Raw genomic sequence first — 17,538 nt, 5'->3', positions numbered from 1 at the left:
AAATTCACAATTTTTTTCCATATTTATACTCAAAAAGGGAATATTTTTGTCGATTCGACTAGAATATGCCATCATGAAGCGAATCTAGTAGCTTTCAACTTTTAACAAATATTGATTTTAAAAGAGTTTCACTTTCTAAAATTATTTTCCGTGCGGAAAATTCGGAGGGAAATATTCATGATTGCCCTGTATATGCTTTATATGTTTTAAAAACATGTTGTCTTATATGTTATATGTTTTTAGTAAAATATGAAAGATTTTATGTAATATTCAATATTGTCTTAGTCTTAATTTCTAGCTCATTTGTTATTCTGTCAGACAATTTGGCCGAGCAGAAACTATCAACATATTTGGATACGTTCATTTTGACATTTCTGATTGAGTTTTTGAACAAATTTGTATTAGAAAGCAACTTATGTTGTAATAATAAGGCTGGGTTATAGGAAATTTTCTAAGTGTTTTAGTCCAGATTTATTGCTGTGGCGGAATAATAATTAATAACATTATAATCTGCTAAGAAATCGACGTTTAACGACAATAAACTTAATTTAGAAAACTTTTTGATGACTTTCCAAATTTAATTTGACGATTTTCGTCAAAAAAATTAGTTGCATATTTTGCATATTTTTTGCATATTTTGCATATTTTGTGCATATGCAAAATATGCAAATATGCAAAAAAATAAAAAATATGAGCCTGTCATTGCATTCAGTTTTCTTCAAAACGAATTTTGGTCCAATCAGAATTTTCGTATCTTTATTAATAAAAAAATATGCAAATATGCAAAATCCGATGTCTATTAATAACACAATATCTCAAAAATATGCCACTGGTCCAGCTGGAATTCAAAACTAAGTATTTGTCAATCGCTCTAAGACACTATCCTAGATAAAGCAGTGGGAAAAATGAACTATCCTAGATTTCTCCTGATAGACATGTCAATTATATTAGAGAATTAATTGAAACCAGGGTTTAAAATGCTAACGCCATATTAGCAAAAGCACCGAATATTTGCAGCTTTGCCTGCTAAAATTTCTTCGAAATATGCTTAGCAACAATGAACAACGGCAACATGTAGCAACAAATTTCACAAAAATATTGCTAGCGATGCTGATGCTATTTGATATTGTTGCTATAATAAAAAAGCGTCGAACACGCATACTCATATTTTGCAGCACACATGATCAACACATATCAGAAAAGTGAATAAGCAACAAAGTTTCAACGGCTTAGTCATGTTTTCAGCAAACAATTGTTTTTGAGATCAGGGTTACCAGTGTAATGCATTAAAAATCACGATATAATTAATTCCACTTTTTCGTTGAAAGGACATGTGAATTTTTGGTGAAGAAGTTCAAAATATATTTTTTTATTTTTAAACAATAATAATTAAAGGGCGAGTACATAACACTGCGTTTACAAATGACAGGACAGTTGACTTCATGTATTGATTGTCAAAATCCCACAACTTGCCTGTGTGACGTAGGCGTCCCGACAACTGCAAAAACAGTTTCAACATTTTGAATGAAAATCGTCGATTTCTTTTTGTTTTCCGTTCACATATTTTGTTTATGTCCATGTTCTTTTGTTTTCAACACATTTCAATTTTTATTCCACCTATTTTTACAAAAAATGCCAAAAATTTGTCCTGGGAGACAAACGACAAATGTATGTATGTGTTAGTAAATCAGAGTTGTATTTGAAGACAAACTGTCTGGTGTAAACACCTAGTAAGCTGCCTTGCCTTCTTAGTCCCAATTTACATTAGGCGAGTTTACTTGCGGCAATTGTCAGTTTGTAGGTGAGAGAGGGTGCTGAGAGGCAAAGGGTTAAAGAATAAAAAAGAAAAGGGCAACCCAGTTCGAAATTTGCTCGGCCCTCTTTATTCTTTTATTTTTATTATGTCAGAAATGAAGTAGGAAAGCAAGGCAATCAGGCAAGGCAGCTTATGTACGCAGGCCTTTAGTATCCTTTAGGTTCTACCATATAATGGGAGCATTTTGACAATGACACCTTTTTTATACCCTCCACCATAGTATGGAGGGTATATTAAGTTTGTTTTTTCGTTTGTAACGCATTGAAATACTCATTTACCCTATAAAGTATATATATTCTTGATCAGGGCAAAATTCTGAGTCGATCTGTGCACGTCCGTCCGTCCGTCTGTGGTAATCACTCTAGCATGCACAAAAATGGAGATAGAACGCTGAAATTTTGGGAAAATGCGTCTTTTGTTTGCAGGCAGGTCAAGTTCGATGATGGGCTATATCGGTTCATGTTTTGGTATATATAACGGTACCCCCCAATTTACGGTATTTTGCCGGTTTTAGCTACATTTCAGACCGATTTAGCTATAATTTGACATTTAGGGTTCTTAAGTGTCAATAAACTTATATAACAAAACTTGTGGACATAAGTCCACGTTTTGGTATAGCCCCCATATAACGGTACCCCCCGATTTACGGTATTTTGACGTTTTTAGCTACATTTTCAGACCGATTTAGTTAAAATTTGACATTTAGGGTTCTTAAGTGTCAGTAAACTTATATAACAAAAGCTGTGGACATAGGTCTACGTTTTGGTATAGCCACCATATAACGGTACCCCCGATTTACTGTGTTTTGATGTTTTTAGCTACATTTTCAGACCGATATAGCTATAATTTGACATTTAGGGTTCTTAAGTGTCAATAAACTTATATAACAAAAGTTGTGGACGTAGGTCCACGTTTTGGTATAGCCCCATATAACGGTGCCCCCCGATTTACGGTGTTTTGATGTTTTTAGCTACATTTTCAAACCGATGTAGCTATAATTTAACATTTAGGGTTCTTAAGTGTCAATAAACTTATATAACAAAAGTTGTGGACATAGGTCCCCGTTTTTGTATAGCCCCCATATAACGGTGCCCCCCGATTTACGGTGTTTTGATGTTTTTAGCTACATTTTCAGATCGATATAGCTATAATTTGACATTTAGGGTTCTTAAATGTCAATAAACTTATATAACAAAAGTTGTGGACATAGGTCCACGTTTCAGTATAGCCCCCATATAACGGTACCCCCCGATTTACGGTATTTTGACAGTTTTAGCTACATTTTCAGACCGATTTAGCTATAATTTGACATTTAGGGTTCTTAGGTATCAATAAACTTATATAACAAAAGTTGTGGACATAGGTCGACGTTTTGGTATAGCCCCCATATAACGGTACCCCCGATTTGCGGTGCTTTGACGTTTGTAGCTACATTTTCAGACCGATGTAGCTATAATTTGACATTTAAAGTTCTTAAATGTCAATAAACTTATATGACAAAACTTGTGGACATAGGTCCACGTTTTGGTATAGCACCCATATAACGGTTCATTTAAGTTCATATTTTCGTATAGCCCAGATACCTCCGAACTAGCTGTTAATGACATTTGAAGTTCCCACGTTATGAACCGATTTTCGATATTTTGAAAATTCTAGCTAAATTTTTTAACCGAATTAGGAGTTATTTGACAGTAAAGGCTCCCATCAAAAACTGTCAACATAGGCTCATGTTTTATTATAACCCCTATATAACAGTACCTCCCAATTTCTAGCCCACCAAAAAATGTCAACATTCATAGTTAGATATAGGCACCATAAAAAAGGGCCTCCCGAAAGAAGCATAAATGTACATAAACATTATCTGACATTTTAACGTACCCACTTAAAGTTGGGGACAGGAATGAAAAGTAATTATTCCATTTTAGTTCAGAATATTTTATGGTGGAGGGTATGAAAAGTTCGGCCCGGCCGAACTTAATGCTTTTTTACTTGTTAAATATTATTTTTCAAACATGGATTTTTTAAATTATTTTCAAAAGTGAATTTTTTAAAAATTATTTTTCAAACGTGGATTTTTTAAAAATTATTTTTCAAACGTGGATTTTTTTAAAATTATTTTTCAAACGTGGATTTTTTAAAAATTATTTTTCAAACGTGGACTATTTAAAAATTATTTTTCAAACGTGGACTATTTAAAAATTATTTTTCAAACGTGGACTATTTAAAAATTATTTTTCAAACGTGGACTATTTAAAAATTATTTTTCAAACGTGGACTATTTAAAAATTATTTTTCAATAAGTTGAAGCATTGATGCCTTTTCAAAGGGACTTCTGTCCGATTTTTAACATCCGAAAATATTTTAAGTGGATGATTAAATAAAAATACTGTACTCACCGGGTATATTTTCTGTAACTCACGGGGGATTTGATTTGTGAAATATTGATTGTTGAATATTTTTTGAAAACGTATGTTTAAATTTCTTGTTCTTTATTTTTTGATTTGTTTTATATTTACTTCACAGTATAATTAAATATGTATGCAAACTTAAACACTATTTTGAGTTTCGAATCTCGTTCCAAATATCGGAAATATTGATGCGTTATTTTTAGCCGTTATTCTATTAATAGAAACTGAAAACATATAAAGAAGAAATATTAATAAAATAACTTGTATTTATAACATGTCAGGGATTGTATTTAGTTGTCCCATTATTTTTTGGTATTTATGAATTAATTGTAAACAAAACTTACCTAAAATATTAATCTTTGTAATATTTTTCAATGTAATCATCTAACCACTGCTTAAATTGTGCCACATATTCATCTACAACTGTTACAAAGGGCACTGCCCCAAATTGTGGAGGTGGATTATCACTGACACCAAAAATGTGTCCTATAGAATGTTCACATAATATAATCGATGATAGAACATCAATGGGCAGAACTTCATGGCGTAGACAAAGTTTGGCAAATGATTCGGAAAATTGTTTTAAAACAGTGAGGCCTTGTTTTGTGAGACAATCTACAAATGAGAGGTAAACAAGAAATGTATAATTTTACTCTTATATGTGAGTGGAGATGTAAATCCATACCTGGTCTTGCTGTCCTTGTTGCTACAAAATATTTTTGTAGCAGATCCGAAGCCTCTGGAGTATGATCAACACATCGTTGTGATATATTAACCACAAAATCGGTCATATCTTTTGAACTGATGGATAAGTGATCTATCGTAGATTCAAATGTACGTACAGAGGCCTGCTCTAGGATGTAATTGATTAGGGTTTCATGATTATCATCAGCTACATAAATGGGTATACCAAAAATTCTGCAAAGGAAGCAATAAATATGAAAGTGATGAGAAGGAAATAAAAGAGGAATAAAAATAGGAAATAGATCGGTAAATTGATTAGGTATATTACTGTTGGTTAAGCGATCATCTTAATCAACAGTGAAACTGTCGTAGAATATGGGATATTTTTTTTTAATTTAATTTAATTGCATTTATTAGGCCCTAATATCTTAACTCGGATGGAAATAACACAATATCTCAAAAATATGCCCCTGGTCCAGCTGGGATTCAGAACTAAGTAATTGTCAATCGTTCTAAGACACTATTTTAGATAAAGCAGTGAGAAAAATGAACTATCCTAGATTTCTCCTAATAGGCATGTCAATTATATTAAATAGTTAATTGAAAAGAATTAACCATCATTTGTTACGACTTACTTCATAAACTTATTAAACATTTGATGATCTTTGGTGTTATATTGAAATGAACGCCAATGGGCCCATACAGCTGCCTGCAAGGGGTATTGATGTGCACTGCTACTACTTATGGTCACCATTGATGATTCTAGATCTTTGTATAGTTTATCAGCTCTTAACAGTTTCAAACGTGACCAATCACCAACATAGTAAACACCACCTTGAGCCAAGATAAGGGGATCAGCTTCAATCCATTGATGATTACGATAACCATTGCTTGAAGGTGGTTTTGTATCTTCTGTGGGGCCAATGAAACGTGTAGCCATTTGCCCCACGGTAGTCATAAGATAATTTGTCATATATGTGTCATTGCCAATTGCAATTATGGGTATGGGTGGTATGTCGGGATTGAGCTGTTAGGAGATCATATTAGTCTAAAGAAAAAAATTGCCTTAAAGTGAATTATTATTACCCCTATGGAAGCCAAACTGAGAAGTAGTCCCATTTTGAGGGTCACAAAACAATCCATGGGTACACGATCCTGACACAGCTGGGCACTTAGGGCATAAATAAAGGCAAAATCGGAATACTGTTCCTTGATAACATCATATAACTGCTTCACAGACAGAGGCATCATTGTGGCATCTGTTGTAGATTTATTAATTCGCAGGCGTGTAGGTAATGATGTGGTAGATGATTTACTGGTGTCAGTTTTTGCTGATGAAGTCTTTGAGATATTGAGTTCAGGATTTGGTAGAGGACTGTTTGATTTTTCTTTACCATCATTGGATTTGCTGGGAATATCGAATGTTCGGGCACTTTCAGATGGAATTGTTTGTTGCTTTGGCGTTTCTTCTTTATTTGCATTGGACTTATTGGGAATATCAAAAGTACGGGCACTTTCAGCTGTAGAATTTTTTTGGTTCGATGATGCATCCATAGCTTGATTTAAAATATTTATAGAACTTTGTAGACTTGGTAGATCTTGACTACTCTGCACCGATGATGATTTGCTATAATTTAGCTCCAGATAATCCATTGGATGTTTACTTTCTGTTGGGGTTTGTATCAGTGGCCTCAGATGTGGTGGCGGACATGATGGAACCATTTTCTCTGTTATGCTAGGTCGCACTGAATTTATGTCTAGTTGGGTTTCACACTGAAAAGAGAAAAGTAGAAAGAAAAGGTGGATTTTTAAAAACCTTTTTCAAACGAGAATTTTTTAAAAATTATTTTACAAACTTGGATTTTTTAAAAACTAGTTTTCCAACCTGGATTTTTTAAAAATCATTTTTCAAACCAGAATTTTTAGAAATTAGTTTTCAAACATCGATTTTTTAAAATTTATTTTTCAAACGTGGATTTTTTAAAAAATATTTTTCAAGCGTCGACTTTTTAAAATAAATTTTTCAAACGTGGATTTAAAAAAAAAATACTTTTCAAACGTGGATTTTTTAAAAACTATTTTTCAACCGTTGGTTTTTTTAAAAAAATATTTTTCAAGTGAGGATTTTTTAAAATTATTTTTCAAACGTGGATTTTTTAAAATTATTTTTCAAACGTGGATTTTTTAAAAACTACTTTTCAAAGGAGGATTTTCAAAAAATTATTTTTCAAAAGTGGATATTTTTTAAAAATTATTTTTCAAACGTGGATTTTTTAAAAATTATTTTTCAAACGTGGATTTTTTAAAAATTATGTTTCAAACGTGGATTTTTTAAAAATTATTTTTCAAACGTGGATTTTTAAAAAATTATTTTTTAAACGTAGATTTTTTAAAAATTATTTTTCAAAAATATTTTTCAAACGTGGATTTTTTAAAAATTATTTTTCAAACGTGGATTTTTAAAAAATTATTTTTCAAACGTAGATTTTTTAAAAATTATTTTTCAAACGTGGATTTTTTAAAAATTATTTTTCAAACGTGGATTTTTAAAAACTATTTTTCAAACGTGGATTTTTTAAAAATTATTTTTCAAACGTGGATTTTTTAAAAATTATTTTTCAAACGTGGATTTTTTAAAAATTATTTTTCAAACGTGGATTTTTTAAAAATTATTTTTCAAACGTGGATTTTTTAAAAATTATTTTTCAAACGTGAATTTTTTAAAAACGAGGATTTTTTAAAATAATTGTTTAAACGTGGATTTTTTAAAAACAAATTTTTTAAACGTGGATTTTTTAAAAACAAATTTTTTAAACGTGGATTTTTTAAATACAAATTTTTTAAACGTGGATTTTTTAAAAATTATTTTTTGATCGTGATTTTTTTAAAAACTATTTTTTAAACGTGGATTTTTCAAAAACTAGATTTTTTTTTAAAATTATTTTTCAAGCGTCGACTTTTTAAAATTCATTTTTCAAATGTGGATTTTTTAAAGACTATTTTTCAAACGTGGTTTTTTTTTAAAAAATTATTTTTCAAACGCCTATTTCAAAAAAAAAAATAATTTTCAAACGTGGATTTTTTAAAAATTATTTTTCAAACGTGGATTTTTTAAAAATTATTTTTCAAACGTGGATTTTTTAAAAATTATTTTTCAAACGTGGATTTTTTAAAAATTATATTTCAAACGTGGATTTTTTAAAAATTATTTTTCAAACGTGGATTTTTTAAAAATTATTTTTCAAACGTGGATTTTTTAAAAACTATTTTTCAAACGAGGATTTTTAAAAAATTATTTTTCAAACGTGGATTTTTTAAAAGTTATTTTTCAAACGTAGATTTCTTAAAAATTATTTTTCAAACGTGGATTTTTTAAAAGTTATTTTTCAAACGTAGATTTCTTAAAAATTATTTTTCAAACGTAGATTTCTTAAAAATTATTTTTCAAACGTGGATTTTTTAAAAATTATTTTTCAAACGAGGATTTTTTAAAATAATTGTTTAAACGTGGATTTTATAAAAACAAATTTTTTAAACGTGGATTTTTTAAAAACAAATTTTTTAAACGTGGATTTTTTAAAAACAAATTTTTTAAACGTGGATTTTTTAAAAATTATTTTTTGATCGTGATTTTTTTAAAAACTATTTTTTAAACGTGGATTTTTCAAAAATTATTTATCAAACGTGGATTTTTTAAAAATTATTTTTCAAACGTGGATTTTTCAAAAATTATTTTTCAAACGTGGATTTTTTAATAGTTATTTTCCAAACGTAGATTTCTTAAAAATTATTTTTCAAACGTGGATTTTTTAAAAATTATTTTTCAAACGAGGATTTTTTAAAATAATTGTTTAAACGTGGATTTTTTAAAAACAAATTTTTTAAACGTGGATTTTTTAAATACAAATTTTTTAAACGTGGATTTTTTAAAAATTATTTATCAAACGTGGATTTTTTAAAAATTATTTTTCAAACGTGGATTTTTTAAAAATTATTTTTCAAACGTCGATTCGTTTCAAGTATTTTCAAGAATATTTATTATGACTCACCTGTCTGTCAACTTTTCTAGAATAGGCCCTTTCCAAAGCATTCAACTGTTCAAAGTCAATGTCATCCAGTTCTTCCATTTCAATATCATCAAAATTTGGAACAGTAGAAGGTTTTTCTGACACCTTATTTGTACCAGGCTTGTTAATAACATCTGTGGGTTTCTTGAACAAGTCAATACGAGCTTCGGGTTTGGTAAAAACAAAATCGCCTTCAGTCTGCTTTGTAGATGTCGCGTTCTCAATACAATAATCATTGCCTCCGTCAGAAGAAAAATCCAAAGGGATTTCATTTTCCTTTTCATTCGATGTTGGTTCCTTAGAAATAGCCACATCAACATTTTTAATATTTCCCTCTGGAATATCCCTTTTAAATGAAGTTGTTGTACGATTTGTATTAAAACTTTTCTCTTGCAATTCAACTTCTTCTAGTATTTCCATTAGTTCCGTATCTTCGAGGGTTATGTGATCAATATCAGGTGAGGTTATAATAACCGAATCCATAGATTCCCGATTCTTGTTTGGTGAATGAAATTCCTTTTCATTTTCTATCTCTGTTGGGGATTTTTCTTGTATTTGTTCTCCATAACCGGGGCATAGCTCGCCTAAATCCAAATTTTCAATTTCTTGGGTATTTAAAATATCGGATGTTTGATTTCCTGTTAAATTATCTGAAGCTTCTGCCACATCAATGTCCTCAGATTCCATAACCGTAATTGAAGCTTCAACATTTTTGGGACTTTGTGGTACCTCTTTTACGGAACCTGAAGTTAATGAAAATGGTTGTGAAAATCCTAGATTATCATCATTTGGGTGGACTTGATTGAATATCGAAAAGTCAATTTGGGAATTAAGTTGAGAGTCATCCAGAGGCTGATTGTTAAAACGCAAAACACTACAATCGACATTACTGTCTTCCAAAACATCCTCACGTGTCGTCCTTTCTTTGTGGGAAAATGCCGATATTCCAACACTTTGTTCCACAATACCACCCGCTGTGGCTCTACATGAATATAGTTCGAGGCGAGAGCTTTGACTTAATTGCATTTGTGTTGGATCTAATGGTGTTTCTGGTGGACTATCAATGTTTAGCAATGCATTCATTTGCGTTGAGGATATATCCCGCAATGATGCAAAATCAGTACTCAAATTGTTGTTATATTCCATGCTTGAAATTCTTGAGATTGTTCGGTGTAATTATAATAACCTGTTATAATGTAACGACTTCCCAGTAACAGGGGAGAATCGTGTACGTGTTCGGGAACTCTAGCGGTAAGGGCTCGATAAGTTTGATTAAATTTACGTGGTGTTTCAACACTGGCAGCTGGTAATATTCGCACCAAACAATATTCTTGGGTATGTCGCAGTTTGGGATATTCACTCATGGGACGATTGCAATTTGTGCACAAGGGGGCTATAGAAGGAATGAAATTAGGAATTATGTAGTTGTAGTTTTCAAATGAGATCTTACAAACATACCCTCAGCAGCATGTGATTTAACTTTGTTACTGGAACAGCCTGCGGAACAATACCAAACAGATTGTAGGCTGAAAAGCAAAAACAATACTATGTTCAATAATCCGAGACGGACCTACATAATTTCATGTAACATTCGTACTTACATGATTTTCTCTGGAACCGTTATTGCCGACAAAATACCAATCAATAGTGACAATCCTGTGCGATAGACATTCAAATGTGGTTCAAAACACAATTCAGATTGTAACGGTAAACCCAAAAAACGCACCAACACATGAACCTGATCAATGTCAATGAATTTTAGACATGATTCCAAATCACTATAGCGTGCAACAAAATCTTTAATTATTTCCCGGACAATAGCAAATACACAATATTTGACGGCATTATAAAATTCCACCGGCTCTTCAATACACAAATGCAATAAATCCAATGTGTGTCCAAAAAAATCCGAGTAGACGAATGTTAACCTTACAATTATTGCATCCAAGGCGTCTTCAGGACGTTTTGATTGTTTATATTTATTGAGATAGTTATGGGTAGTTTCTTCAATGGCTTTCAGCAATTTGTTACTGCGCACAAAGTTGTCGATTTGTTTTTGATCGCGGAAACTAGAAAGGAAATTAATTTTATTACGTTTTATTTTTTGTTTTAATTGTATTTCTTTCCTACTTACGATTGTGTCAAATAAGGATTGATTGTGCTTGATCGATTCTGTTGTCCACTTATTGCAACTGATGATATCGTGGATGTGGTATTATTATTCTCTGCCATTAGATGCTTGTGAGTTAAGCGTTTGTTTTTATTTTAGTTTTCCTTGTGTTTCTTAATTTTTTCCACAAAATAACTTTTAAAAATTAATTTCGCAATGACAAAATAATGATTTGGCGCCTTTTTCAATGGTTCACTATGGTGAATAAGAGACTCTTATTATGAGTTCATCATTGATGACCATCGGAGACACGAATACGGATACAAAAGAGATAAACCAATAAAAGTAAGTACCCAAAACAAAACTCGAATGTGGGACATATAAAAATGATAATCAGCTTATCGTTTGACTACGAAGCCAAGGCGAATTTAATTTCATTAAAAAATTTCATGAAATTAGGCGTTCTTAAATCGAATTCCCCACTACAGCAATTTTATGACTTACTCCCGGTCCACACTAGAGTGATTTCATTGTAAAAATTGAATGAAATTATGCGTCTCTTGATCGACTTCCATAGTAGAGTAAAATCATAAAATTGCTGTAGTGGGGAATTCGATTTAAGAACGCCTAATTTTATGAAATTTTTAATGAAATTCACGCTAGTGTGGACCGTGACTTATACTATGTTTACATTTACGAAATCCACTTGATTTCAACTGTCAATTCCATTGCTCAAACGTCAAATGAAATCGAATCGATTTCAGATGAGTTTTCATTTGACGTATACGCAAAGGAATTGACAGTTGAAATCGAGTGGATTTCGTAAATGTAAACATAGTGTTATAGAGGAAAAAACGGATTTGGTGTTGAGTTACAATAGCTCTGTTCCTTTACGCGCGAGAATAGTCAAGTTTTACAACTTTTTACTCGAAAAGCGTTCCTTCGCTTTGAATTATCCATGGCACACTTACCCAGGTAGTGGTATCATACCAGCTGATCGAATATGAAAAGTCAAATCTCTTTATAAAAAATTATTTTTCTTGTAATTTCCCCAATTTTACATCGGATTGAAAGGGTTTCATTTCCAAAATCAAAATAGTTTTGATTTCTATCCTGCAAAAAATATTCACACATTGGCCCGTTCTTCCATCTTGCCTTTAAAGTCAATTTTTGTTATACCGTACTTTAAGAAAAGTAGGGAATAAAGTTCACATTACCAAAGATTTGTTATTACATCTGTCATTTGAAGTATGTGTTACATTTTAATATCTTTGTTACCCGGCGCCTCTTTCTATATTTTGTAAATTTATTTTATAAAATATTTTGTAAATAAATAAATAAATTAATAAATAAATAAATTAATAAATAAAAAAAAAAATAAATAAATAATAAATAAAAATAAATAATTTTTAAAAAATCCACGTTTGAAAAATAATTTTTAAAAAATCCACGTTTGAAAAATAATTTTTAAAAAATCCACGTTTGAAAAATAATTTTTAAAAAATCCACGTTTGAAAAATACTTTTTAAAAAATCCACGTTTGAAAAATAATTTTTAAAAAATCCACGTTTGAAAAATAATTTTTAAAAAATCCACGTTTGAAAAATAATTTTTAAAAAATCCACGTTTGAAAAATAATTTTTAAAAAATCCACGTTTGAAAAATAATTTTTAAAAAATCCACGTTTGGAAAATAATTTTTAAAAGTACCACGTTTGAAAAATAATTTTTAAAAAATCCACGTTTGGAAAATAATTTTTAAAAGTACCACGTTTGAAAAATAATTTTTAAAAGTACCACGTTTGAAAAATAATTTTTAAAAAATCCACGTTTGAAAGATAATTTTTAAAAAATCCACGTTTCAAAAATAATTTTTAAAAAATCCACGTTTGAAAAATAATTTTTAAAAAATCCACGTTTGAAAAATAATTTTTAAGAAATCCACGTTTGAAAAATAATTTTTAAAAAATTTACCTTTGAAAAATAATTTTTAAAAAATCCACGTTAGAAAAATAATTTTTAAAAAATCCACGTTTGAAAAATAATTTTTAAAAAACCCACGTTTGAAAAATAATTTTTAAAAAATCCACGTTTGAAAAATAATTTTTAAAAAATCCACGTTTGAAAAATAATTTTTAAGAAATCCACGTTTGAAAAATAATTTTTAAAAAATCCACGTTTGAAAAATAATTTTTAAAAAATCCACGTTTGAAAAATAATTTTTAAAAAATCCACGTTTGAAAAATAATTTTTAAAAAAATTCACGTTTGAAAAATAGTTTTTAACAAATCCACGTTTGAAAAATAGTTTTTAACAAATCCACGTTTGAAAAATAATTTTTAAAAAATCCACGTTTGAAAAATAATTTTTAAAAAATCCAGGCTTGAAAAATAATTTTAAAAATCCACGTTAGAAAAATAATTTTTAAAAAATACAGGCTTGAAAAATAATTTTTAAAAAATCCACGTTTGAAAAAAAGATTTTTTTAAAAATCCACGTTTGAAAAATAATTTTTAAAAAATTCACGTTTGAAAAATAATTTTTAAAAAATCCACGTTTGAAAAATAATTTTTAAAAAATCCACGTTTGAAAAATAATTTTTAAAAAATCCACGTTTGAAAAATAATTTTTAAAAAATCCACGTTTGAAAAATAATTTTTAAAAAATCCACGTTTGAAAATTAATTTTTAAAAAATCCACGTTTGAAAATTAATTTTTAAAAAATCCACGTTTGAAAAATAATTTTTAAAAAATCCAAGTTTGAAAAGTAATTTTTAAAAAATCCACGTTTGAAAAAAAATTTTTTAAAAAATCCACGTTTGAAAAATAATTTTTAAAATATCCACGTTTGAAAAATAATTTTTAAAAAAATCCACGTTTGAAAAATAATTTTTAAAAAATCCACGTTTGAAAAATAATTTTTAAAAAATCCACGTTTGAAAAATAATTTTTAAAAAATCCACGTTTGAAAAATATTTTCTAAAAAATCTACATTTAAAAAAAAAGATTTTTTAAATCCACGTTTGCAAAATAATTTTTGAAAAATCCTAGTTCGAAAAATAATTTGAAAAATAATTTTTAAAAAATCCACGTTTGAAAATAATTTTTAAAAAATCCACGTTTAAAAATAATTTTTAAAAAATCCACGTTTGAAAAATAATTTTTAAAAAATCCATGTTTGAAATATAATTTTTAAAAAATCCAAGTTTGAAAAGTAATTTTTAAAAAATCCACGTTTGAAAAATAATTTTTAAAAAATCCACGTTTGAAAAATAATTAAAAAAACACGTATGAAAATAATTTTTAAAAAATCTACGTTTGAAAAATAATTTTTAAAAAAATCCACGTTTGAAAAATAATTTTTAAAAAATCCACGTTTGAAAAATAATTTTTAAAAAATCCACGTTTGAAAAATAATTTTTAAAAAATCCACGTTTGAAAAATAATTTTTAAAAAATCCACGTTTGAAAATTAATTTTTAAAAAATCCACGTTTGAAAATTAATTTTTAAAAAATCCACGTTTGAAAAATAATTTTTAAAAAATCCACGTTTGAAAAATATTTTCTAAAAAATCTACATTTAAAAAAAAAGATTTTTTAAATCCACGTTTGCAAAATAATTTTTGAAAAATCCTAGTTCGAAAAATAATTTGAAAAATAATTTTTAAAAAATCCACGTTTGAAAATAATTTTTAAAAAATCCACGTTTAAAAATAATTTTTAAAAAATCCACGTTTGAAAAATAATTTTTAAAAAATCCATGTTTGAAATATAATTTTTAAAAAATCCAAGTTTGAAAAGTAATTTTTAAAAAATCCACGTTTGAAAAATAGTTTTTAACAAATCCACGTTTGAAAAATAGTTTTTAACAAATCCACGTTTGAAAAATAATTTTTAAAAAATCCACGTTTGAAAAATAATTTTTAAAAAATCCAGGCTTGAAAAATAATTTTAAAAATCCACGTTAGAAAAATAATTTTTAAAAAATCCAGGCTTGAAAAATAATTTTTAAAAAATCCACGTTTGAAAAAAAGATTTTTTTAAAAATCCACGTTTGAAAAATAATTTTTAAAAAATTCACGTTTGAAAAATAATTTTTAAAAAATCCACGTTTGAAAAATAATTTTTAAAAAATCCACGTTTGAAAAATAATTTTTAAAAAATCCACATTTGAAAAATAATTTTTAAAAAATCCACGTTTGAAAAATAATTTTTAAAAAATCCACGTTTGAAAAATAATTTTTAAAAAATCCATGTTTGAAAAATAATTTTTAAAAAATCCACGTTTGAAAAATAATTTTTAAAAAATCCACGTTTGAAAAATACTTTTACAAAATCCACATTTGAAAAATAATTTTCAAAAAATCCACGTTTGAAAAAAAAATTTTAACAAATCCACGTTTGAAAAATAATTTTTAAAAAATCCACGCATGAAAAATAATTTTTAAAAAATCCACGTTTGAAAAATAATTCTTAAAAAATCCACGCTTGAAAAATAATTTTTAAAAAATCCAAGTTTGAAAAACAATTTTTAAAAAATCCACGTATGAAAAACAATTTTTAAAAAATCCACGTTTGAAAAACAATTTTTAAAAAATCCAGGTTTAAAGAATAACTTTAAAAAAATCCACGTTTGAAAAATAATTTTTAAAAAATCCACGTTTGAAAAATAATTCTTAAAAAATCCACGTTTGAAAAAATAATTTTTAAAAAATCCACGTTTGAAAAATAATTTTTAAAAAATCCACGTTTGAAAAATAATTTTTAAAAAATCCACGTTTGAAAAATAATTTTTAAAAAATCCACGTTTGAAAAATAATTTTTAAAAAATCCACGTTTGAAAAATAATTTTTAAAAAATCCACGTTTGAAAAATAATTTTTAAAAAATCCACGTTTGAAAAATAATTTTTAAAAAATCCACGTTTGAAAAATAATTTTTAGAAAATTTAGGTTTGAAAAATAATTTTTAAAAAATCCACGTTTGTAAAATAATTTTTAAAAAATCCAAGTTTGAAAAATGATTTTTAAAAAATCCACGTTTGAAAAATAATTTTTAAAAAAATCCAAGTTTGAAAAATAATTTTTAAAAAATCCATGTTTGAAAAATAATTTTTAGAAAATCCACGTTTGTAAAATAATTTTTAAAAAATGCAAGTTTGAAAAATAATTTTTAAAAAAATAAATGAATAAATCTTACATTTAGTAAAAAAATAACGTTTGAAAAATAATTTTTAAAAAATCCACGTTTGAAAAATAATTTTTAATAAATCCACGTTTGAAAAATAATTTTTAAAAAATCCACGTTTGAAAAATAATTTTTAAAAAATCCACGTTTGAAAAATAATTTTTAAAAAATCCACGTTTGAAAAATAATTTTTAAAAAATCCACGTTTGAAAAATTATTTTTAAAAAATCCACGTTTGAAAAATAATTTTTAAAAAATCCATGTTTGAAAAATAATTTTTAAAAAATAAATAAATAAATAAATAAATAAATCTTACATTTTGTAAAAAAATAACGTTTGAAAAATAATTTTTAAAAAATCCACGTTTGAAAAATAATTTTTAAAAAACCCACGTTTGAAAAATAACTTTTAAAAAATCCACGTTTGAAAAATAATTTTTAAAAAACCCACGTTTGAAAAATAATTTGTAAAAAATCCACGTTTGAAAAATAATTTTTAAAAAACCCACGTTTGAAAAATAATTTTTAAAAAATCCACGTTTGAAAAATAATTTTTAAAAATGCACGTTTGAAAAATAATTTTTAAAAAATCCACGTTTGAAAAATAATTTTTAAAAAATCGACGTTTGAAAAATAATTTTTAAAAAATCCACGTTTGAAAAATAATTTTTAAAAAATCCACGTTTGAAAAATAATTTTTAAAAAATCCACGTTTGAAAAATAATTTTTAAAAAATCCACGTTTGAAAAATAATTTTTAAAAATCCACGTTTGAAAAATAATTTTTAAAAAATCCACGTTAGAAAAATAATTTTTAAAAAATCCACGTTAGAAAAATAATTTTTAAAAAATCCACGTTTGAAAAATAATTTTTAAAAAATCCACATTTGAACAATAATTTTTAAAAAAATCCACGTTTGAAAAATAATCTTTAAAAAATCCACGTTTGAAAAATAATTTTTAAAAAATCCAAATTTGTCGATTAATTGCTTAATCCTCGTGGTGTGTTGTGTTGAAATTTTCATCGACGGTTCTGATTAAAACGATGTAATTTTTTTCGTGAGTAAGTGCCATGCTTCGCGACAAAACGACAATTTAAAAAACTTATAAAATGACTCCCAAAATTATATCCAATTGCACTATAATCCAATTAAAATCCAGTTCTCGGATAATGTTAAAATATTAATAACGGGTGGTAATTTAGGTCAACCACGCCATGTTTTTTTTTTTTTTTTTTTGAGGTCACACTTGATGACATCAGTGGTCCATG

General features: G+C 27.3%; 2 protein-coding genes across 2 annotated transcripts; both read right to left on the bottom strand.

The window, feature by feature from the left end:
- Nucleotides 1-4,271: 4,271 nt before the first annotated feature.
- Nucleotides 4,272-11,634, bottom strand: LOC141399159 (uncharacterized). Its single transcript, XM_073977337.1, has 9 exons — nucleotides 11,110-11,634; nucleotides 10,577-11,044; nucleotides 10,434-10,501; nucleotides 8,958-10,368; nucleotides 5,995-6,681; nucleotides 5,544-5,935; nucleotides 4,910-5,142; nucleotides 4,569-4,839; nucleotides 4,272-4,448 (listed from the first exon to the last, which is right to left on the bottom strand). Exons 4-8 carry the CDS (start codon nucleotides 10,119-10,121, stop codon nucleotides 4,577-4,579), a joined length of 2,739 nt encoding a protein of 912 aa, XP_073833438.1. The 5' UTR covers nucleotides 10,122-10,368; nucleotides 10,434-10,501; nucleotides 10,577-11,044; nucleotides 11,110-11,634; the 3' UTR covers nucleotides 4,272-4,448; nucleotides 4,569-4,576.
- mei-217 (meiotic 217) lies at nucleotides 10,165-11,207 on the bottom strand. The gene is made up of 5 exons (XM_073975754.1): nucleotides 11,110-11,207; nucleotides 10,577-11,044; nucleotides 10,434-10,501; nucleotides 10,258-10,368; nucleotides 10,165-10,178 (listed from the first exon to the last, which is right to left on the bottom strand). The coding sequence occupies exons 1-5, from the start codon at nucleotides 11,205-11,207 to the stop codon at nucleotides 10,165-10,167; spliced, it is 759 nt and encodes a 252-aa protein (XP_073831855.1).
- Nucleotides 11,635-17,538: the final 5,904 nt, after the last annotated feature.

This window comes from Musca autumnalis, unplaced genomic scaffold (assembly GCF_047663935.1).
Source record: "Musca autumnalis isolate F117 unplaced genomic scaffold, ASM4766393v1 scaffold_3, whole genome shotgun sequence".
Lineage (NCBI taxonomy): Eukaryota > Metazoa > Arthropoda > Insecta > Diptera > Muscidae > Musca > Musca autumnalis.
Note: the sequence above shows the minus strand (reverse complement) of the source record. Positions and strands in the feature narration are given on the sequence as shown.

Coding starts and splice junctions, on each gene's coding strand:
- mei-217 (XM_073975754.1), bottom strand. CDS start 11,207: ATGGCAGAGAATAATAATACCACATCCACGATATCATCAGTTGCAATA. Junction 10,502..10,576: donor ACGGTTCCAGAGAAAATCAT/GTAAGTACGAAT, acceptor TTTGCTTTTCAG/CCTACAATCTGTTTGGTATT. Junction 10,369..10,433: donor TAAATCACATGCTGCTGAGG/GTATGTTTGTAA, acceptor TTCCTTCTATAG/CCCCCTTGTGCACAAATTGC.
- LOC141399159 (XM_073977337.1), bottom strand. CDS start 10,121: ATGGAATATAACAACAATTTGAGTACTGATTTTGCATCATTGCGGGAT. Junction 5,936..5,994: donor TCAGTTTGGCTTCCATAGGG/GTAATAATAATT, acceptor ATCTCCTAACAG/CTCAATCCCGACATACCACC. Junction 5,143..5,543: donor ATGTTTAATAAGTTTATGAA/GTAAGTCGTAAC, acceptor CTTCCTTTGCAG/AATTTTTGGTATACCCATTT.